General features: G+C 44.4%; 1 protein-coding gene across 1 annotated transcript in view; it reads left to right on the forward strand.

Annotated features, from left to right (window-relative positions):
* Positions 1–24,231, forward strand: part of ADCY8 (adenylate cyclase 8) — a 206,677-nt gene that overhangs the window by 171,064 nt on the left and 11,382 nt on the right. The window contains exons 12-15 of the mRNA XM_069959623.1: positions 1,151–1,240; positions 4,977–5,149; positions 9,988–10,069; positions 17,894–18,052. Of these exons, the coding sequence (XP_069815724.1) occupies positions 1,151–1,240; positions 4,977–5,149; positions 9,988–10,069; positions 17,894–18,052 (504 nt within the window). The remainder of the gene's footprint in view (positions 1–1,150; positions 1,241–4,976; positions 5,150–9,987; positions 10,070–17,893; positions 18,053–24,231) is intronic.

Consider the following 24,231-nt stretch of genomic DNA (forward strand, 5'->3'; position numbering starts at 1 on the left):
CCCCGTTATGCAGACCATGCCCCTCCTCCACTCCCCTCCCACTCAGTACAGGGAGCTCTTAAACCAAAGCAATGCTCTTAAACCAAGTTACAATTTTGAAAAACTGTGAGCTCTTCTTGGAAATCCTAATCCAAGTTTCTCTTAAATCAAGGTATCACTGTGTGTATGTATATATATATATATATCACAATTAAGACCCCGTTAATGTATTTAGACCCTAGTTCAGTACCTTGAAATGTATTTAGACCCTAGACTAGACCCCTAAATATAGTTAAATCCTGGAACAGACACCCATAATATATTTAGACGCCAGATCAGCATCTATATTAACACCCCAGATCAGAGATCAGACCACATACATATATTAAGCCCTCTATATGGAATGGAGGGAGACGGCTACAGTGTGATCTCTGGTATACATGGCAGAATGCAAAAGGAATCTTGTAGGTCAGGGATGGGGAACCTTTGGCCCTTCAGCTAAAGCTTTGGCTGTCCAGGCATGATGGGAATAATAGTTTTTTTTAACAGCTGGAGGCAGGGCCGGATTAAGGTTGGTGGAGGCCTCAGGCGACAAAACCCCCCCCCCCCCCCCCCCCCCCAAAAAAAAATAAAATAAAATAAACTATACAGATCTATACAGATGGCTGCTTACTGTAGGTGAATTAGCACAGGCCCCTCCTCGCTCCTGGCTGTATGGGTCAGCATCCTCCTCTGTTATGCACGTGGTCACTAGAGGCTGCAGTACAGGGGAAGATGCCAGGCCCCAGAGACAGGAGCGGGAAGGGGGGGTGGACTAAGTATCAGAGTGTATTCCCACATTGTGTTTGTGTTAATAATGCAATGTGAGAACACAGCACTTTCTGCGCGTTGTTGCCCACTGTGTTAGGGTCCTATTACATGGCCTGATATCCTAGGTAAGCAGCACCGTTCTGCTAGGGTTCGAGCTGGTGGGGGCCCCTAAGTGGTGGAGGCCCCGCGGCACGTGCCCCTGGTGCCCTCCCTTTAATCCGGCCCTGGCTGGAGGGCCTGAGTTTCCCCATCCCTGCAGTAGGTGATGGTATTTTTCCAGGCATATAGTAGTCATGAATTGTTAGTGCGTCTTTGCTTTCTCTCCAGTTTTCACCTGTTATTTCCTATTGTCCCTTTTCAGCTCTGGTGTGATTTCGACAAATCGATTACCTCAAAAAATCAGACCTTCAACTCTTCGGCCTCCGTCACCGACATTTGCTTTTATCCCGAGGTAAGTGAGATCCCCGGTCTCTTGCTATATATACACATGGTCATAGTGGGGATCGTGTATCATCGGGGAGAGAATTGGCTCAATAAGTTGTAAACATTTGGTCGATATGAACTTTATATGAACTATCCAGTCCAAGTGACTGATGATATCTCTGACCGCCATTAGGAATGGTGTCTATAAAGTGCAGTGGGGGAGCAGTTGCCCCTAGCAACCTGTCAGTCTTTTAGAAAATGAAAGCTTGGAGCTACTTGGTTGCTATGGGCAACTGCTCCTTTTTATCAGGTTTGATTGATTTCCTTCATAGTGTTGAAAATATTGCTTTGTAGTTATTTTTATACTTTGACTCCCACCATGGATTGTTACTGTTACTTAAATGACCCTAATGAGATCACACAAGAAGCCATTGCCCCTGTCCTTAGGCCCCAGCATGCCACTATCCCGGACCACTACTTTCCCGCATATGTTACCACATACCTCCCAACCGTCCCCGGCGCGACAATTCCAATTTTGAGGTAATGTAGCGCCATCCCGGTGCACCCCCCATGCGTCCCGCTCCCCAATGCCTGCCTCAGCACTGGGTGTTGTCACAGACAGTGACCTTATAATCATCGGGGTGCTCACAGTTGTATTCAGCTCTCACTGTCACTGGGCCATTGGCTCCCCATTCCGCCAATACTCTTGAGGACGCAGGTCTCAATATGGCTCCAGCCACAAGAGGCCGCTCCCTCCCCTAGCTCTCCGCAAACAAGTGACGTCACTCATGCACTCATCAGGCTGGAGAGAAAACACCAGAGGACACCAGAGCTCAGCTACAGCCAGGGGGGATTATTTTTAAATAACACAGTGGACAATGCCTACATAGGGGGAGGGGGTTACTACCAGGGATAATTCCTGCATAGGGGGAGGGGGTTACTACCAGGGATAATGCCTACATAGGGGGAGGGGCTTACTACCAGGGATAATTCCTGCATAGGGGGAGGGGGTTACTACCAGGGATAATGCCTACATAGGGGGAGGGGGTTACTACCAGGGATAATGCCTACATAGGGGGAGGGGCTTACTACCAGGGATAATGCCTACATAGGGGGAGGGGGTTACTACCAGGGATAATGCCTACATAGGGGGAGGGGCTTACTACCAGGGATAATGCCTACATAGGGGAAGGGGGTTACAACCAGGGATAATGCCTACATAGGGGGAGGGGCTTACTACCAGGGATAATGCCTACATAGGGGGAGGGGGTTACTACCAGGGATAATGCCTACATAGGGGGAGGGGCTTACTACCAGGGATAATGCCTACATAGGGGTAGGGGGTTACTACCAGGGATAATGCCTACATAGGGGGAGGGGCTTACTACCAGGGATAATGCCTACATAGGGGGAGGGGCTTACTACCAGGGATAATGCCTACATAGGGTGAGGGGGTTACTACCAGGGATAATTCCTGCATAGGGTGAGGGGGTTACAACCAGGGATAATGCCTACATAGGGTGAGGGGGGTTACTACCAGGGATAATGCCTGCATAGGGCGAGGGGAGGTTGGCTTACGATCGGCGGCAATGCCAACATGGGGTACTTACTGCCAGGACACAATGCCTACATGGGGGGAGAGTTACTACCAGGGCACAATGCCTACATGGGGGGGGGCTTACTATCAGGTTACAATGCCTACATGGGGGGCTTGCTATCAGGTTACAATGCCTGCATAGGGGACTTACTATCAGGGGACAATGCTTACATGGGGGGGGGGGCTTACTATCAGGTTACAATGCCTGCATAGGGGACTTACTATCAGGGGACAATGCCTACATGGGGGGGGGGCTTACTATCAGGTTACAATGCCTACATGGGGGGGCTTGCTATCAGGTTACAATGCCTGCATAGGGGACTTACTATCAGGGGACAATGCCTACATGGGGGGGGGGGGCTTACTACCAAGGCACAATGCCTACATGGGGGGCTTACTATCAGGGGACAATGCCTACATGGGGGGGGCTTACTATCAGGGGACAATGCCTACATGGGGGGGGGGTTACTATCAGGTTACAATGCCTACATTGGGGCTTACTATCAGGGGACAATGCCTACATGGGGGAGGGGCTTATTACCAAGGCACAATGCCTTCATGGGGTGCTTACTATCAGGAGACAATGCCTACATGGGGTGCTTACTATCAGGAGACAATGCCTACATGGGGTGCTTACTATCAGTACACAATGCCTACATGGGGGGGGGGGGAGTTCTATCAGGTTACAATGCCTACATGGGGGACTTACTACCAGAGCACAATGCCTACATGGGGGGGGGGGCTTACTATTAGGGGTCAATGCCTACATGGGGGTGGGATTACTACCAGGGGACGGTTCCTAGCATCCTGAAGGGCAAATTGGCCTGGCTGCACAGCAGTTCATCACTTGTGTACATGGCTGGACAGGTTTGCCTTATAGGCCCTGGGAAAGCTAAGGGATGGCCCATTTGGAGTCCTAATGACAATCATGCTGCTCGTTCCCCAAATTGTCAAAAAAACCTGATAAAAGTAGTGATCTGGAATTTTCGACAGAAGACAAGAAGTCAAGGATTTCTATTACGGGTGATTATTATAACTTATAATGGGGCCATCTAGGAGATTGCTGACAAACCATCTGTGTCCCTCGATGCGCTGTAAGCTCTTTGTACAAGGGTAATTTTCCATAGCAGTGAATATAAAGGTGTCACCGGGTGTCAAGTGAGATTCTAGAAAATTCTAACTCCAGTGCAGGGAGGAAGGAGGCGATGCCAGGGAGACACAAGGGATCTGCATACACTTCACAGCCGCTAATAACATGTTATTGTCACCCGGTGCACCGGTGCATGAGGCAGAATGGACAGCTAGTCGGAAAATTACCCACTTTGGAAACGCTGCTGAGTGCATTGTAGAGGCCTTTAACACTGCTGTGGATCCTGCCGCCTCCATTCCTGGAAAAACACATTATTAATTGTTCATGTGTTATTGTGAATGGATCCTATTACCGTGCTATAGGGGGTGCAGACGGAGCACTGGGTGAGCCTAAATGCCATAGAAGAGGACACTATCATTATATATAGGTGGGGGCCTTCTTATAGATTTGCATCAGGACCCACTTAGATTAGAAAAGTTCCTTTAGTCGTATTCACGCTTTCCTATGGATAGGGGTTTGTTTGTTTGTTTTTCTTTTTCCATTTTTATCAATTATTACTAAATTCAGTCCCCAAGTGGGAAAAACAATCTAAAAGCCATCATTAAACAACTTTTTTAATTTTTTTAGTATTATATTTTATTCTAAGTTGGGGTTCCTCTATTGTGCTTTGCACTAGATCATCATTTGTCAGTAAAAGGGTGAATTATCTATACCCCCATAAATACAAAAAAAGAAACAAACATGCCAAAAATATTAGATAGATAGATAAATATATATACAAAAAAAATGTCTGCAGGAAGTCCAATGAAAAAAGTCAGGGGTAGTTTAAAATTTGTGGTTTCAGAACTGGGACAGGCAGGTAAGCAATGTTCTAGACCTTTACAGTATTTATAATATTTCTTACCTGGTGTCAGAGAACCCCTTTAAGAGCAGAATATAATGGTAGTCAGCATGAGCTTCTGTGTTCTGAAGATGAGTGCGGTTTTCATCATCCTTCACTATATGAAAATGTTTTTTAGTGAATTGTCATTGAGCCGGACTTGACACGTCTGACACGTTTGTCTTCTCTCTCCTTAGTACTTTGTCTTCACCGGAGTTCTGGCGATGGTGACCTGCGCTGTCTTTCTACGTCTTAACTCTGTTCTGAAGCTGGCGGTGCTGCTCATTATGATAGCAATATATTCTCTGCTGACAGAAACCATCTATACTTCTCTCTTCCTACGATATGACAATTCACATCACAATGGAAAGTAAGTGTCCCTGTTGTTCCTGTTTTTCTTCTGGTCTTTTTAAAAAGTAGCAGTGTAATAGAAGCCATTAGTGAGCCACACTAAGACAGGCGTAGCTTAATAAAGGGGTATCCAGGAATCAAACATTGCTACTATTAATACTTGCTTCCTTCTGAAAACAGTGCCACACTTGTCCTCAGGTTGTGTGTGGTATTACAACCTCCTCTAGTGACTTGGAACTGCTATTATCCTCTGCTCCTCTCAGTACAGCCTCTTGTCTTATGACTTTACTCCTTTCACTTCTAACTTGTTTGACAGCTCTGCTCCTGTCAGTGCTGCTGCACAGGCCTCCGTATACTGCTGAGCATTGGATCTAAATTTTAAGCAGGTCAGACATAAGCAGTCAAGGGGTACTCCAGTAAAAATTCTTTCTTTCTTTTTTTCAAATAAACTGGTACCAGAAGGTTATACAGATTCGTATTTTACTTCTCGTAAAAAATCTCCAGTCTTCCAGTACCTATCAGCTACTGTATGTCCTGCAGGAAGTGGCGTATTATTACCAGTCTGCCAGTGCTCTCTGCTGCCACCTCTGTCCATGTCAGGAACTGTCCAGAGCAGGAGAGGTTTTCTATGGGGATTTGCTCCTGCTCTGGACAGTTCCTGACATGGACAGAGATGGCAGCAGAGAGCACTGTGTCAGACTGGAGAGAATACACCACTTCCTGCAGGACGTACAGCAGCTGATAAGTATGACATCAGTTGGTTTGAAAGAAAAGTTTTTTGCTGGAGTACCCCTTTAACATAACGACCCCCCTGATTTGAGGATATATATATATAATATTCCAGTAGATCCTTGGTGGTTACTTTGTCTGGTTATGATAATGTATAATGGAAGTGGGAAATTCCACTTCCACTAGAATTCCCCTTTAACCTATACAAGTGTTGAATGAACAACTGACAATAAACTACAACTTTATCAAAAATCCGTTGACAATTCCGTACACCTCGCAACGAGCACCAAACAGAAGCTTAAAATGTCAAAGTTTAAAAAAAATAAAACTTTTCAGAACTGTAAAGCCCCTAAGTGATTGTTGAGGACTGACACATGACTGATATGGCTGGGTATGAAGAAAACTGTTCTCCTCTTTGGTTACCTTCAGACGTTCCTTGCAATAATCCGCTGTCTTTTTTTCCCCTTTTATTTCCAGACAAGGTGATCACATTGGTAAATGACATCAATAATCCTCTAAATACGCTACTTACTATACAGGACTCGGCTTTATTAGAGTAGACACTGGCATAGTCCTAGTAGCTGCTGCTGCTGCTGTTGTAGAGGCTGCAAACCAGCAATGATATCCCTTAGGATAGAGCTGTGCGAGTGCTGCAGTCTCTGGGGTTCTTACTAGCTCTGTACAGGCAATTTATCCTGTATTTAGACTGTGAGCCCCAATGGGGACAGCGACCAAACTATGTAAAGTGCTGCCGAATCAGGTGGGGCTATACAAATAAAAGAATTACATTTTTATTGCTCTAGTGCAGGGATAGGAACCTTGGATATCCAGATGTTGCAAAACTACAACTCCCATCATGTCTGGACAGCCAAAGCTTTAGCTTTGGCTGTCCAGGCATGATGGGAGTTGTAGCTTTGCAACAGCTGGGGAGCCAAGGTTCCTATCCCTGCACTAGTGCCTTGGCCTCAGCCTTGGGACTAGCTATGTACAATGTATCAGTCTGGAGTCCAGGCTGTAGAGCTCACAGAGCATTGTCTACACTGGATACAGCTGAGAGCAGGACTAGCTATGTACAATGTATCAGTCAGGGGCCAGGCTGTAGAGCTCATAGAGCATTGTCTATAGACTGGATACAGCTGAGAGCATGACTAGCTATGTACAACGTATCAGTCTGGAGTCCAGGCTGTAGAGCAGGGGTCCCCAAACTTTTCACACAGGGGGCCAGTTCACTGTCCCTAAGACCATCGGAGGGCCAGACTATAAAAAAACAAACTATAATCAAATACCAGTGCAAAATGCCACAACCCCCCCCCCCCCCAAAGTAAAACCATCCCTATTTCTTTCCACCCCTCACTCAGCCCACACTCAACCTCTCACTCCCCCTCAACCAGCCCCCCTCACTCCCCCTTCACACCCTCAACCAGCCCCCTCACCCCACTTTCAACTCCCCCCCCCCCCACTTCACCTTCACCCCCTCAAGCAGCACTCAAGCAGGTATGTGGGTTACCCCCTGTATGTAGGATCCCCTGCTGTGCCCCCATATAGTAATAATGTTCCCTGCATTGTCCTCTATATACTAATAATGTGTCCCTGCATTGTCCCTCATATAGTAATAATGCTCCCTGTTGTGCTCTCTATATAGTAATAATGTCCCCCTGCAATGTCCCCATATAGTTATATTGTCCCCCTGCAATGTCCCCCATATAGTTATATTGTCCCCCTGCAATGTCCCCCATATAGTTATATTGTCCCCCTGCAATGTCCCCCATATCGTTATACTGTCCCCCTGCAATGTCCCCCATATAGTTATATTGTCCCCCTGCAATGTCCCCCATATAGTTATAATGTCCCACTGCATTGCTACAAAAAATAATAATAGTTATACTCACCTAATACTGTCTTCATCTCTCCTGGCCTCTTCTCTCCTCTTCAGCCGGTCAGTCGCTGGAGGGATCCCCTAGCAGGTGCAGCAACGTCATCACTGCCCCTGCCGGAGGATCCCTCAGGGATCGATGCCAGGTTACATCCGGGGCGGGGGGGGTTGGTGGTCCGTGCGGCGCCAAGGAGGCAGGCTGCAGGGCCGACATCTCACACTCCTCTGGGATCTGCGGTCCGTTGCACATCTCTCTCCCCCCCCCCCCCGGAGGGCGGTGCAACGGACCGCAGATCCCAGAGCAGTGTGAGATGTCTGCCCTGCAGCCTGCCTCCTCGGCGCCGCACAGACCACCAACCCCCCCACCCCAGATGTAACCTGGCAATGATCTCTGAGGGATCCTCCAGCAGGGGCAGTAATGACTTCGCTGCACCTGCTGGGGGATCCCTCCAGCAACTGACCGGAGGGGTTCCAAGAGTGCGAGGGGCCCGGCCCGTCCGTGGATGACGACAGCGGTGGTGTGGATGCGGGGCAAGGGCAGGGATAGACAGCGGTGTGGAAGTGCGGTGGGGGCCGGATAAAAAGCCTTGGGGGGAGCGCATGCCCGGGCCGTAGTTTGGGGACCCCTGCTGTAGAGCTTACAGAGCATTGTCTAGCCGGGATACGGTTGTATCACTTCTCAGCTGAGAGCAGGACTATATAAACTACAATTTTATTATTTACTGACAGCAAATAAATATAGTAAAAATAGTTAGGAACTGAAAGAAAAAGTGTTTAAGAAAGCTGTAGAACTGTCCATAGTACCTAGCTATTTATCATTCATTTCTACCAGTAATAACCACCCAGATACTTCCTCCCTTACTTTTTAGAGAGAGAGAGAGAGAGAGAGAGAAGGAGGGAAGAGGTTACTGATACACTGGGTTTACATATGTGCTATGTGAGTAGAAAAGAGCAGTTTCACAGCAAGGAAGGGGTAACACTAAGCTGCTTCTGGTGCTGATCAGAAGCTTAAAGGAGAAGTCCGGCAAAATTTTTTATTAAAGTATTGTATTGCCCCCCAAAAGTTATACAATTCCCCAATATACACTTATTATAGCAAATGCTTATAAAGTGCTTTTTTCCCTGCACTTACTACTGCATCAAGGCTTCACTTCCTGGATAACATGGTGATGTCACTTCCTGGATAACATGGTGATGTCACTTCCTGAATAACATGGTGATGTCACTTCCTGGATAACATGGGGATGTCACTTCCTGGATAACATAGGGATGTCACTTCCTGGATAACATAGTGATGTCACTTCCTGGATAACATGGGGATGTTACTTCCTGGATAAAATAGTTATGTCACAACGCGACTCCCAGAGCTGTGCGGGCTGTGGCTGCTGGGGAGGATGATGGCAGGGGGATGCTCAGAGTCCCCCCACTGCCCTGTGTCCCTCAGTGTCCCCCTGCCATCATCCTCTCCAGCAGCCACACCCCGCATAGCTCTGGGAGTTGGGTCGCGACATCACCATGTTATCCAGGAAGTGACATCACCGTGTTATCCAGGAAGTGACATCACTATGTTATCCAGGAAGTGAAGCCTTGATATAGTAGTAAGTGCAGCGGAAAAAGCACTTTATGTGCATTTCCCGTAATAAGTGTATATTGGGGATTTGTATAACTTTTCGGGGGCGATACAAAAATTTTTCCCGGACTTCTCCTTTAAAGAAAGGGGGAATCAAGTACAGAAGTTGCAGATTTAACACATGGACAGCTCTCTTCACTGTACCCTATGGGAGTTACATTAGCAGCCCAGTATATCCACTTTTTTTCTTTCTTGCCCTTCTTTTCTCTTTTACCGTTGGCAATTTGAATAAAATAAAAAGGATCACTAGACCCCAAGTTCTCCTAAGAGTTAAAGGTCCCATTGGTGAAATACCCTTTTAATATCTAAAAAGTTAGACAACAAGGTACATAGTTCAAAGTCATCAAGTTCCAGTAATTTCTTTTAAATATAAAAGTATAGCGCTGCCTATGAATGCTAGAGAGGAGAGCACGACCCAGAGTCCATGTCTTTAGATACGGATGATGTGATGTTGAGCATAGATTATAGTGAATCCTTGCATAAGTAATGTAAACAGGCTTGTCAGCCGCCTACGCTGTGCATCTTAAGTGCTACTTTAGCCACCGGACTGATATTCCCCCATTGACTATGTGCTACATTGTTAGTCTCATAAAGAGTGACAATGGCTGTTTTATCTATTTTCCAGCACAGACTTCCTAGGGACGAAAGAGGCCTCCCTGCTGCTAATGGCCATGTTCCTCTTAGCCGTCTTCTATCACGGACAGCAGGTGAGACAAAACATTTCTTTCACTCATTCCCCATGACTGTTTGGCATTTTATTATGGATGGGCTGGAAAATGTCACCACCGCTTAGGGCGCCTAATGGAGATACTGCAGCTATTGTTTTGGTTAATTTATCCGTCATGACATTCAAACATTTTCATTACATTTATTAAGGTTTATTATTTTGCACAATTTTTGGACGTGAAAACTGAGAAAAAACTGACGGTTACCACAAAGTATCGGTAATGTGTGAGCATTAATGTGTAATATATCTTATAGTCTAAACATTACTCTGTAAATCGGTAGTTCTCGGCACTCGTCCTAAAGGTCAGCAATTAAAAATTACCTGAACATACTGTAATTATAGTATAGTACAATATCACAGATATCCATAGGTGTAATATTATGGCAAGAAGAGGAAATTAAAAACTTATTTGAGCTCATAGGTCTTATTGTATCCACAAAATATAATATATACTTTACTACTGCCCCCCTATGTACACAAATATAACTGCTATAATACTCTTCCTATATACAAGAATATAACTACTATAATACTGCTCCTATATACAAGAATATAACTACTATAATACTGCTCCTATATACAGGAATATACTACTATAATACTGCTCCTATATACAGGAATATACTACTATAATACTGCTCCTATATACAGGAATATAACTACTATAATACACAAACTGGAGAGAATGGAACCGCTGCACATCCCATCTATGGTTGATACTAATGCCGCTAGGCCTATATTAAAAATCAACACCAGAGTGTCTGTATATGAATTGATCAAGCCATATTGCCCCGTGTACCACCGCGCAGGTCCTCTGGTCCACACGGGTCCCTACGCTAACTCCACACCGTGTTGGTCAGCGACCGCTAACCCCGCAAAGCGTGCACATGAAGGGAAGGGAGGCCATGGAACGGCCCTGCAACCCCAATGTCACAGGACCAGACCCAAAAAGCCCCACCAAAACCCAGCCAGCACCACCGCGCGGGGAAGGCTGCCCCCAAACGACACCAGTATGGATATGGTATTACACTTACCATTGCTGCTCTCACAGAATGGGGAAGACATAAGGTCCAGACATGTGAGCACAGGCATATCCTGCTAATTTTGGTCATGTGGGTCTTAAAAAGGAGTGCGAGCTGTTCAGAGAGGGAGAACTGTAAAACACGAACTGGAGAGAACGGAACGGCTGCACATCCCATCTATGGCTGATACTAATGCCGCTAGGCCTATATTAAAAATCAACACCAGAGTGTCTGTATATGAATTGATCAAGCCATATTGCCCCGTGTACCACCGCGCAGGTCCTCTGGTCCACACGGGTCCCTACGCTAACTCCACACCGTGTCGGTCAGCGACCGCCAACCCCGCAAAGCGTGCACGTGCAGGGAAGGGAGACCATGGAACGGCCCTGCAACCCCAATGTCACAGGACCAGACCCAAAAAGCCCCACCAAAACCCGGCCAGCACCACCGGCGGGGAAGGCTGCCCCCAAACGACACAAGTATGGATATGGTATTACGCTTACCATCCAGACTTGTGCTGTTTGGGGGCGACCTTCTCCGCCGGCGGTGCTGGCCGGGTTCTGGTGTGGTGTTTTTGGGTCTGGTCCTGCGACATGGGGGTCGCAGGGCCGTCCCATGGCCCCCGTTCCCTGACTGTGCGTGCCTGCGGGGTTGGTGGCCACTGACTGGCACGGTGTGGACTTAGTGTAGGGACCCATGTGTATCAGATACCGGCACGAGGTACATGGGGCAGTATGGCTTGATCAATTCATACACAAAATTCTGATGTGTTTTTTATTTAGCCTAGCGGCACTAGTATCAGCCATAGGTGTGAGGTGCAGCACTCTGTTTCTTCCCTGAACCGCATAACTACTATAATACTGCTCCTATATACAAGAATATAACTACTATAATACTGCTCCTATATACAAGAATATAACTACTATAATACTGCTCCTATATACAAGAATATAACTACTATAATGCTGCTCCTATATACAGGGATATAACTACTATAATACTGCTCCTATATACAAGAATATAACTACTATAATACTGCCCCCTATATACAAGAATATAACTACTATAATACTGCCCCCTATATACTGGAATATAACTACTATAATACTGCCCCCTATATACTGGAATATAACTACTATAATACTGCTCCCTATATACAGGAATATAACTACTATAATACTGCTCCTATATACAGGAATATAACTACTATAATACTGCTCCTATATACAAGAATATAACTACTATAATACTGCTCCTATATACAAGAATATAACTACTATAATACTGCTCCTATATACAAGAATATAACTACTATAATACTGCTCCTATATATAAGACAAAAAATCTATTACATCCAGTGACACATGGGGACTCCTGATTGGTTGTTATTGTTTTTGTTTTTTTGGGGTTTTTTCTGCAACCCAGATTGGCATGAAGTATATTACTGCTATTTTATCAGGGTATTATCTATGATGCATACTTACATTAGTGTAATTCTAAACACTGTGTGGGAGTATTTTTTGGACACTGTTCAGATTTGGAGAATGTTGCCTAACCCGAGTAGTTCGGCAAGTCCGCTCACTACACTACTTATTACCCTTTCTTCGAAGGACTCCTTTAAAACATGTTCGCTTGGCCCTGGACATGTGATCACTTGCCTGACGCCTTTATGATAAATCCGTATTACCAATGACATTTGTCTTTCAGTCCTTTTGGTAATGCATGGTGATTTTTTTATCGCTCTGTAATTTCTTGGCTTGGTATTTTTGTTTTTCTTTGATGACTTTAGTTTGATCCATTTGCCTTATCCACAGCAGCTGTTCTAATCCCTTTCGTGGCAGAACCCCAAGTTTTGGCTGCCTGGGGACACAGCTTTAGCTCCGCATTATGTCAGTGACTTATATACAGTACAAGCAAATGGTTACTAAGATATGGAGATTGTCTTGCCAACTACTAGTGTGTTGAAATGCTCACAGTAACCGAATGGCGGCCTACTGCCAACGATTACGTATAACAGTTTTATTGCAGAGTCCTTAAAGGGCTTTTTCAGATGAATCCCTGTCTGTGTGCCCCAGTGGGACCAATAAATGTCATACAATGGGTTCCTCACTTGGGTTGTCCCTCAAAAAGTCTGTGGCTCCAACTGTTGTCTTTAACCTTGTGAGTGTCCATTTATCTGAATGGCCCCCCATGTTCTTCTATAGTTCCCCTGCAGTAACCACCACAAGAAAAATGAGCAACCAGACTTAAAAGGAATCTGTCAGCACCTGTTCTGGTTCTGAGGTGCTGACAGTGTGAGGAAGGTCTGTGTCTCTTAGTGCATGTGTTACCTCTCTTTTTCTGATGGGTGCTGTACTTTGTCCCCAATCTGTGCCGTAACTTTATCCGCAAGGGGTGATGCATTCGTGCTGCACCACTACTTCCTCCTCCCAGCTTCTCTTGAATATTAATTGCGCCCATCCTCTGGGCCTCCTGGCGACGTCATCTTTAGCTGCGCATGCGCCGTTGATAGTAAGGGCCGCGCCCCCCCTTGCCAGTTCTCGCATGCCCCCTGGTACTGTGCATTGCGCATGCTCCTTCGCCCTAATTCTCGCATGTGCCCTAGCGCGTCGGAGTGACACAGGCGCACTGAGGGCCAAAGCCTATGCGCTCATTTGCTTCTCTCAGTGCTTATCCGACGCACTACGGCGCATGCGCAAATTGCGAACCCTACAAAGCGTGCGCAAGCAGTGAAGGGGGCAATGGAATGGCCCTGCAACCCCAATGTCACAGGACCAAACCCCGCAGGCACCGCTGGCGGAGAAAGTGGCCACCAAGCAACACATGTATGAACAATCTTTGCTCCTGCATTGCAAGGGCACATGAGCGAACTGGCAAGGGTGCACGCGGCCCTTGCCATCAACGGCGCATGTGCAGCTAACATGACGTCGCCAGGAAGCCCGAAGGACGGGCACAATGAATATTGAAGAGAAGCTGGAAGGAGAAAGTAGTGGTGAGGTGGGCCGAAGTGCAGCACGAACACATCCCCACTACCACCACTACTTGCTGAGAAAGTTACCGTACAGATTGGGGACAAAGTACAGCACCCATTGGAAAAAGAAAGGTAACGGACGCCCTTAGAGACACAGACCTTCCTCACACTGTCAGCACCTCAGAACCAGAACAGGTGCTGATATATCATATCAGCATTGAGATGGGGTCTCGGCAGCCCATTCATAGATTAGAAGTTAGCTTTGATGAGGCAATCCGTGCCAAGATCAGGTCCATGATACGCAACCCCAATTCACTCAGGCAGCTACAGATGAAGCAAACGTTAACTTCCGGTCCAGTTAACGTTTGCTACGTGTGTTTCATTCAACACCAGCGCCCGACAACACCAGCGCCCGACAACACCAGCGCCCGACAACACCAGCGCCCGTTCTTCCTGCCTGTGTTCCTGCCCGTTCTTCCTGCCTGTGTTCCTGCCCGTTCTTCCTGCCTGTGTTCCTGCCCGTTCTTCCTGCCTGTGATCCTGCCCGTTTTTCTTGCCTGTGTTCCTGCCCGTTCTTCCTGCCTGTGTTCCTGCCCGTTCTTCCTGCCTGTGTTCCTGCCCGTTCTTCCTGCCTGTGTTCCTGCCCGTTCTTCCTGTCTGTGTTCCTGCCCTTTCTTCCTGCCTGTGTTCCTGCCCGTTCTTCTTGCCTGTGTTCCTGCCCGTTTTTCTTGCCTGTGTTCCTGCCTGTTCTTCCTGCCTGTGTTCCTGCCCCTTTTTCTTGCCTGTGTTCCTGCCCGTTCTTCCTGCCTGTGTTCCTGCCCCTTTTTCTTGCCTGTGTTCCTGCCCGTTCTTCCTGCCTGTGTTCCTGCCCGTTCTTCCTGCCTGTGTTCCTGCCCGTTCTTCCTGCCTGTGTTCCTGCCCCTTTTTCTTGCCTGTGTTCCTGCCCGTTCTTCCTGCCTGTGTTCCTGCCCGTTCTTCCTGCCTGTGTTCCTGCCTGTTCTTCCTGCCTGTGTTCCTGCCCCTTTTTCTTGCCTGTGTTCCTGCCCCTTTTTCTTGCCTGTGTTCCTGCCCTCTTTTCCTGCCTGTGTTGCTGCCACGTATGGCATGCCTCTATGTTTGCTATATAAAGGTGAATAAAAGGAAATCTGAATATTATAAATTTTGCACCTTTTAACCTCTGAAGAGTTAAAGGGACACTCCAGCGAAAATCTTCTTCTTTAAATCAACTGGTTTCAGAAAGTTATATAGATTTGTATTTTACTTTTATTTAAAAATCTCCAGTACACAGTACTCTCTGCTGCCACCTCTGTCCATGTCAGGAACTGCCCAGAGCAGGAGAGGTTTTCTATGGAGATTTGCTGCTGCTCTGGACAGTTCCTGACATGGACAGAGGTGGCAGCAGAGAGCACTGTGTCAGACTGGAAAGAATACACAACTTTCTGCTTGACATACAGCAGCTGATAAATACTGGAAGATTGGAAATTTTAAAATAAAAGTAAATTACAAATTTATCTAAGCTATCTAAGATTTTCGCCGGAGTACCCTTAACATCCATGGTGACCAGATTTAATCTTTCATGTGTGTCTTGTCTTTCGACCTGGTTATTATATATTATACAAGACCAAAACACCACATAATTTCTTATAAAAACAATAACAGATTTAAAAATAAGCAAAAAGCCGATCTGTCTGCTGCGAGTGGGAACAATTGCTCAGGGACCCGCTGACAAATTGTTAATTGCAGCCAAGCTAAAAATAACACCGGCTGGCAAGAATGGCGGAAACTCATTGGGTTAGATCAGAGAATCGAGGTAGGGAAAAAGTTATGTGTATATGTATAATCCATCGAAAAGGCAAAAGAGCCGCGCTACTGTGTGCGGAGAAGAAGGGGTAGACAGAACAATCTCCTCTGTACAGGGGGGGGGGGGTCAAGATGTATCTGGAGGCCGAAATAATTCCTTTATAGAGCGCAGGATCCCAGGGGGTTACAGCAGGTGACGGGGAATGTCAATGAATCCCATAGGAAAAGTCAGGAACCGAAGTGCAAGGGTAGAAGAATTAGAAAACTTTCATTCCTAGAGAGAATGTATCATCTAGATTTGTTTTTACGAATTAGAACCAGATACTGGAACATGTTCTACTTTACTAACCTGTTTTTATTTTCTAACTAAATTTTTTTTTTTTTTAGTATATTACTGTTTTTTTTACAGCATTTATTGACATGCTTTTTGGCAAGCCTCATGGCCATCGACACATCCCCAGACCCTACAATTGTATGGGACACGTTTGTAGGCATGCTCTGTGACCTCTGTCAAAGGTCATTCTACAGGGAGGTGGAAGAACTGTGTTCTCAGTTTGTGCCAGGAAACTGAGGTTCATGTATATGCCTTGCACCACATTTATTATGTGTTTTATACATTTTCTGTGCCTTAATAGACAGTTTTGCAGGTGTCTAAAAAGGAAAAGGCGCAAAAAAAATTTAAAGGGTTGTTCACCAAAAATGTTTTCTTTCAAATCAACTGGTGCCAGAGAGTTGTAACTTACTTCTTTTTTTTTTTTTCTTTTTTTTTTTTTAAATCTGGTTTTCTGGTACTTATCATCTGCTGTATGTCCTGCAGGAAGTGGTGTATTATTTCCAGTTTGGAGAGCAGGAGAGGTTTTCTATGGGGATTTGCTGCTGCTCTGGACAGTTCCTGACATGGACAGAGGTGGCAGCAGAGAGCACTGTGTCATACTGGAGAGGATACACCCACTTCCTGCAGGACATACAGCAGCAAGTACTGGAAGACTTAATTTTTTTTTAAATTACAAAATCTCTGGCACTTTCTGGCACCAGTCGATTTGAAAAAAAATTTTTTTGGTGAGCTACCCCTTTAAGCTTTTAAGATCAGTCTTTAAAGAGGACCTGTCACCCCCGTGCGGGGGCAGAGCCTGGCCAACACCCCGGTGGAGACCCTTATACTTACCCCCTGCACAAAGTCCCGCTCCCGTTGCCGAGATATCGCCGTCGGAAGCCCAGTGCGCGCTCATCAGAGATGAGTCCGACACTCAGAGAATGACGGCTCCATTCATTCTCTATGAGCATCGGACTCATCTCTGATGAGCGCGCACTGGGCTTCTGACAGCGATATCTCGGCAACGGGAGCGGGACTTTGTGCAGGGGGTAAGTATAAGGGTCTCCACCGGGAGGTCGTCCGGGCTCTGCCCTGGCACGAGGGGTGACAGGTTCCCTTTAAAGGAATTGTCTAGTCAAAATTAAGCAGGGGGTGCTTCAAACTTAACAAACCAGTGCCTCTCTCCAGTGCAGCTGTTACTCTCTCTTTTCTCATCTCATGTTGGTCTCCTGGTTATTGTGATGTCGCAGCCTAACAGGAACTGCCTGTTCAGCCAATCAGAGAATAAGGCGGGACATCACTGCAGCCACTGATTGGTTAAGCAGGCACAGAAACCATGGGATAAAGGGATAGAGTGAGAGATGTAGAGTGGCAGCACCACGACTGACAAGGATGGCAGACTGGCACTTGGTTATTATGTTTGCAGCACCCCCTGCTGCCCAGATATTTTTTTATCTTCATATTTTACGCAGTCAACCCCCTTTGAAGTAAGAAAAAAGTCTAAAAAGACAAGGTAAATATCATACACCGCTTGGAGAACTGTGATGAATTTGGCACACCTGGCGGCCTCCGCTAGTTTTAGGCTTAGACAGTAATAATAAATCTTTCCCAATGTGTCCTGTATTTTTTTATTTTTTGTTTATAATTTTCTTTGTTTGTTGTTTTTTCCCCCTATATAATCCACTTATTGTTTTACAGCTAGAATACACTGCAAGGCTGGATTTTCTGTGGCGGGTGCAAGCCAAGGAAGAAATCAGCGAGATGACGGAGCTGAGGGAACATAATGAGAACATGCTGAGGAACATACTTCCCAGTCATGTCGCTCGCCACTTTTTGGAGAAAGACCGAGATAATGAGGTACGTGTATGGAGCTGAAAGGGGACCGAAGGGCAAAAGACATAGAGGAGAGGGGCTTCACATACAGAAATAAACAGGATGGCCCCACTTGGTTCTGGCTGATGTATCCCATGCTTGAACCCACCCCTGCTCCTACTCCAGGGAAAAATATTTGTTTTCAATTCAATTGGTGTCAGAAAGTTATACTGATTTGTAAATTACATCTATTTAAAAATCTCCAGTTTTCCAATACTTATCAGCTGCTGCATGTCCCGAAGGAAGTGGCAGTCTGACACAGTGCTCTCTGCTGCCACCTCTGTCCATGTCAGGAACTGTCCAGAGCAGCAGCAAATCCCCATAGAAAACTTCTCCTGCTCTGGACAGTTCCTGATATGGACAGAGGTGGCAGCAGAGAGCAGTGTCAGACTGGAAAGAATATATTACTTCCTGCAGCACATACAGCAGCTTAAAAGTACTGGACGACTGGAGATTTTTAAATAGAAGTAATTTACAAATCTATATAACTTTCTGGCACCAGTTGATTTTTTCCAAAGTACTCCTTTAAATCTTTTCACCTTTTAACCTCTGTAACCCAGAAATTTTTTTTTTGTATTTTGTTTAGTTTTTAAGGTTTTACTACATTTCTCTTTATCCACAGAAGCTTTCTGGGTATTGTTCAGTTTTTTTTTTTTGTTTTTTTTTTCCGTTAAGATCAGGACATCCAGTTTTCTGAGAAACTCCTTGCTATGTCAGATAAGAGCCTCGGCTCCTACCTTTCATGGATTGTGAATTCAAGGAATTGTATATTGCTTTGTGCCTTTATTCAGCCGCCTATTGTGGTAAATGCAGTAAATAATCTACAGAAACGTTCCGTAGCGGTTGAGTGCAGGTAGATGCTATTCCCTATTACAGTCCATTACCCCCTTCTATGTGCATTGTTCCAGCTTTATTGTGAAGAAGATGATAAAAAACACTTTAAGGCTAGGAATTCAATATGTTGTAAGGAATAAAGCAGGACAACTCCACCTCTGTAGAAACAACCAGAAGATACTTCACTGGTACCATTATCTCCCCCTATACTATGAACAGACCTAGCGGGCCCCTCACACCAAGGGAATGTAACCTCACAAGGATAGTTGTTTACCGGGGTTATTAAAGGGTTAGAAAAAAATAGCATTTTAAAAGACGACTAAAGCTGAAACTCTGCCCCCCCCTCCCTTCTATTGTTTCACCCACATAGAAGATCGCAACTTAGCCCTGCCCCTCGGTATACCTACTTCCAAGGTGAGGAAAGTCAGGAAGTAAAAGCCGGGGGCAGAGGGCTTCAGCCGTCTTCTCCTCTTTGGACAAAACTTTTGAATATCAGAGTTCTCACATTAAAAACTGGAACATTCGGCAAAGATCACAGCCCCTCATTTGGACGGGTGAACAGGGGACATTCAAACTAATGAGTCTGTAGCGCTGTCTGCAATTGTGGACAGAACTACAGGCCTTATTCCCCGTTTTTTATAACTCAGTTATCAACTTTGTTGTACAGACTGGGACAGCACCAGCAGAGTCATCTCAAGATTAGATGCAAATAAATGACAGCTCTGTTGTGCTGCTGGAGGTCTAAATGAGGCAAAGTAGAAACATTATACATTATAGATGTAGGATGCACCCTGGTTGGACTAAGTAAATGCTGGCAAGGAGTCTAACAGCATCCAAATGGATTAATCTTCAAGTGTTTATTGAAGGATGAAGTGTACAATACAATCTCACAATCAGGTTCGGCACTCCGTATTAGGTGGTGCACGCATATAGAAGCAAGTCCCACATACAATCTTAGGGTACGTTCACATTAGCGTTTGACCATCCGGCACCATTCCGCCTACCTTTTCCGTTTTCGAGTAAGTAAAACGGAAACTGTCGGATCTGCTAAAATCCCCATAGATTCCCATGATATATTAGTGTGCTCTGTTTGCCCTAATTGTGCTCCGTTTGCATGCAATCCGTTCAAGATCCGTTTTTTTGAACGGAAGAAAAAATAGTGTTTGCAGTATTTTTCTTTCCGCTTAAAAAAACGGATCACGAGCGGAAAGTGCACTTCCGTTTTTTTTTTTACATTGTAGTCAATCAGGACGGATCTAAAACGGAAGGTATTTCCGTTCACATCCGTTTTTTTTTTCATCCGTTTTTGCACTGAGCATGCGCAGAAGCAGCAAGAAACCAAAGAAGTAAAATAAACGGATAGAAAAACGGATGCTGACTGAGGCAAACGGATGCTGACTGATGTACAAAAGTCAGTTTTTTTTGCCAAAATACAAACGGACCATTAAAAAAAGATGAACATTTTGCAATCAGTTTGCATCAGTCTGCTCATCAGTTTATGCTCATCCGTTTAAATAATATAGACGGATCCGTTAGAAACAAAGAAAAACGCTAGTGTGGCTGAGCCCTTAGATGAAATTCTCGGCACTCACCATTCAGAATTTGCTTATTGTATTTATTGAATCTCAAAATGAAACATAAATGTTACAGGACGCGTTTCGGTTTATAAAGGCGGGAGCCAAAACGTGTCCTCCTGTAACATTTATGTTTCATTTTGAGATGCAATAAATACAATAAACAAACTCTGAATGGTGAGTGCCGAGAATTTCATCCAATATAACATTTCGGCTCACAAAGGCTCATAGTGAACCGAAGTGTCGAATTGTAAACTTCATTCTTCAATAAACTCTTGAAGAATTTTCCACTTGGATGCGGTCGGACTCCTTGCTACCACACTCTGCTGTACTGCCCATATAGGAGAGAAGAATATTTCCAATGGTATGGCTGCCCCCAATTGTTCTAGACCTTTTCTCACATTATACTCTTCATGTAGGTTGTGGAAAAAGTCGTATATACTTATAAGTGATGGTGATCACAGCAAATATAGGTGCTCTGCCCCATGTGATCAACTACTGGGAAATGGCTGTGATTGACAGCTGCTTTATTATAACTTCATTAAAATAAATGTATCGTTTTTTTTATTTACACATTTAATTCCTGCAATTCTGTTATTTCTCACAAACAAAATTTTGATATACAGTACCTGGGGGGAGGCTGACTGACACAATCGCTGTGTACATCAGCCTCTCTACAGCCATTGTGTCGGCAGCAGGCTAAGGGCCCTATTCCACGGGACGATTATCGTTCGCATAATCGTTAACGATAAACGATCCAAAGTCCGCTATTACGAAAGACCTGAAATCGTTTGCCCATTTACATGGAAAGATAATCGTTACTTATGATCGTTCTTGCGGTCGTCTTGTCGTCGTTATTGCGTTCGTCACTACTGCGAACGACCGAACGACGTCTTATTCAATGAGAACGATTTTCGAACGACCAACGATAAAAATAGGTCCAGGTCTTATTGAACGATGAACGAGTTCTCGTTCGGCCGTTAGTCGTTAACTGCTATTCAAACGAATGATTATCGTTTAGATTCGAACGATTTAACGATAATCTGGACGATAATCGTCCGGTGGAATAGGGCCCTTAGGGAGCTTGGGAACGCCTCTTTGACACTTTGCACCAGAGAATAAAAGGATTTTTCTGGAAGCACAGGCAGATATATGAAAGGTACCATGTGTCTCCTCCACCTAACAGCTACCTAATAAAGTCAGCAGTTTGGAATGTGACAGATACTAGATATATATATGTTTTCACCTGGTTTTAGATGATTCCTTTAAAAATTTCAGCATACCCCATGAAAATGTTAAACACTACGACTGAAAAACATTCTCAGTTCTTAAAGTGGTACACCAGCAAAAAAATATATATATATTTCTTTCAAATCAACTGGTGCCAGAAACTGCCTGAGATTTGTAATTTATTTATATAAAAAAATATCCAGTCTTCCAGTACTTATCAGCTGTTGTATGTCCTGCAGGAAGTGGGGTATTCTCTCCAGTGTGACACAGTGCTCTCCGCTGCCACCTCTGTCCATGTCAGGAACTGTCCAGAGCAGGAGAGGTTTTCTAAAGGGATTTGCTACTGCTCTGGACAGTTCCTGGCAAGGACAGAGGTGGCAGCAGAGAGCACTGTGTCAGACTGGGAAAAGTACACCAGTTCATGCAGGACATGTAGCAGCTGATAAGTACTGGAATACTGGAGATTTTTTTTTTTAATAGAAGCAAATCTCAAATCTTTGTCACTTTCTAACACCAGTTGATTTTGAAGAATTTTTTTTCTGGAGTACCCATTTAAAGGGGTATCCCACATCCAAATGCTACCCCTTATCCACTAAGACTAAGGGATGACAAGCTGATCAGTGTGGGAGACAACTACTACAGTGGCGGCCATATTGTTTGTCAGACACAATAAATGATTGAGCCGGATTTATACTTCCTGGTAAGTGATTGATGGGTCTTCAGGGGCCGCACATTCAGCTGTGATAGTCAGATATCACATGTAATCACAGCTTATGATTTCACAGTGTCTGCATGGTACACCCGCATCAGGTGATGGTGTTTGTTGTTGTGTGTGGACCCCATGTGAATGGCGGCTTTGTTAACATTCCTACATAGTGATTATTATAATTACACCCTGCTCCCCTGTATTATACCTATTCACTGGCACAGCAGGATGGCAACTTCACATTTTTTGACACTGATGGATTTGCTGGTATAGTATTTTTCTTTATGTATGTTCTTGTGTTCTGGTATACAATTATGTCTCATATAGATATTACCGCCATGTTATATGAGATGGAAAACTGCTGCGTTATCATTAATGGTGTATAATAATAATAATAATAATAGTATTAATAATGATGAGGAGGAGGATAATATTAATCAGGGACAGATCATAGGAAGACACAAGCAGCAAACGTTATGTGGTTTCCACCACCTTGGGGACCTATTGGGTCTCAACCCATCTATCTATCTATCTATCTATCTATCTATCTATCTATCTATCTATCTATCAGCTATCTATCTCCTATCTATCTATCTATCTATCTATCTCCTATCTATCTATGTATCTATCTCCTATCTATCTATCTATCTATCTATCTATCTATCTATCTATCTATCTATCAGCTATCTATCTCCTATCTATCTATCTATCTATCTATCTATCAGCTATCTATCTCCTATCTATCTATCTATCTATCTATCTATCTATCTATCTATCTCCTATCTATCTATGTATCTATCTATTATCTATCTATCTATCTATCTATCTATCTATCTATCTATCAGCTATCTATCTCCTATCTATCTATCTATCTATCTATCTATCTATCTATCTATCTATCAGCTATCTATCTCCTATCTATCTATCTATCTATCTGCTATCTATCTCCTATCTATCTATCTATCTATCTATCTATCTCCTATCTATCTATCTATCTATCTATCTATTATCTATCTATCTATCTCCTATCTATCTATCTATTATCTATCTATCTATCTATCTATCTATCTCATATCTATCTTCTATCTATATATCTATCTATCTATCTATCACCTATCTATCTATCTATCTATCTATCTCCTATCTATCTATCTATCTATCTATCACCTATCTATCTATCTATCTATCTATCTCCTATCTATCTATCTCCTATCTATCTATCTATCTATCTATCTATCTATCTATCCATAAGTATATCTACCTATCAATCACTCCTTATGGGCAGGACAATGCCCCTGTTCTACGTCTCTCACTTTTAGGACTTCTTTGATGTCTAATGACTAGAGATGAGCGAACCTTGAGCACATTCAGGTTTGTCCAAACCAAAGCGTTCAGCATTTGATTACCGTTGGCTGAAGAAGTTGGATGCAGCCCTAAGGCTTCCTGGGAAACATGGATACAGACGTAGACCATAGTCTATGGCTGCATTCAACATCTTCAGCCAACGATCATCAAATGCCGAACGATCCGACTCAAGCACGCACCAGTTACGCTCCTCTCTACTTATGACGCAGTATCCAGAGTTTATCCAGGTTAGGAAAAACATGGCGGCTTTCTACTAGAAATAGCACCACTCTTGTCTTCTGTTTATTTGTGGTATTGCAGTTCAGTTCTATTGAGGTACATGGAGTTGTCATACTGCACATAACCGGAGGACTTTTCTGAAGAAAGCAGCCATATTTATTTTATTTTTTTGTTATACCGAATAACACTTTTAATCGGGCACTGAAGTTGCATCTGTATTATAAAAAGATGATAAT

Source organism: Dendropsophus ebraccatus, chromosome 2 (assembly GCF_027789765.1).
Source record: "Dendropsophus ebraccatus isolate aDenEbr1 chromosome 2, aDenEbr1.pat, whole genome shotgun sequence".
In the NCBI taxonomy this organism is placed as follows: Eukaryota; Metazoa; Chordata; class Amphibia; order Anura; family Hylidae; genus Dendropsophus; species Dendropsophus ebraccatus.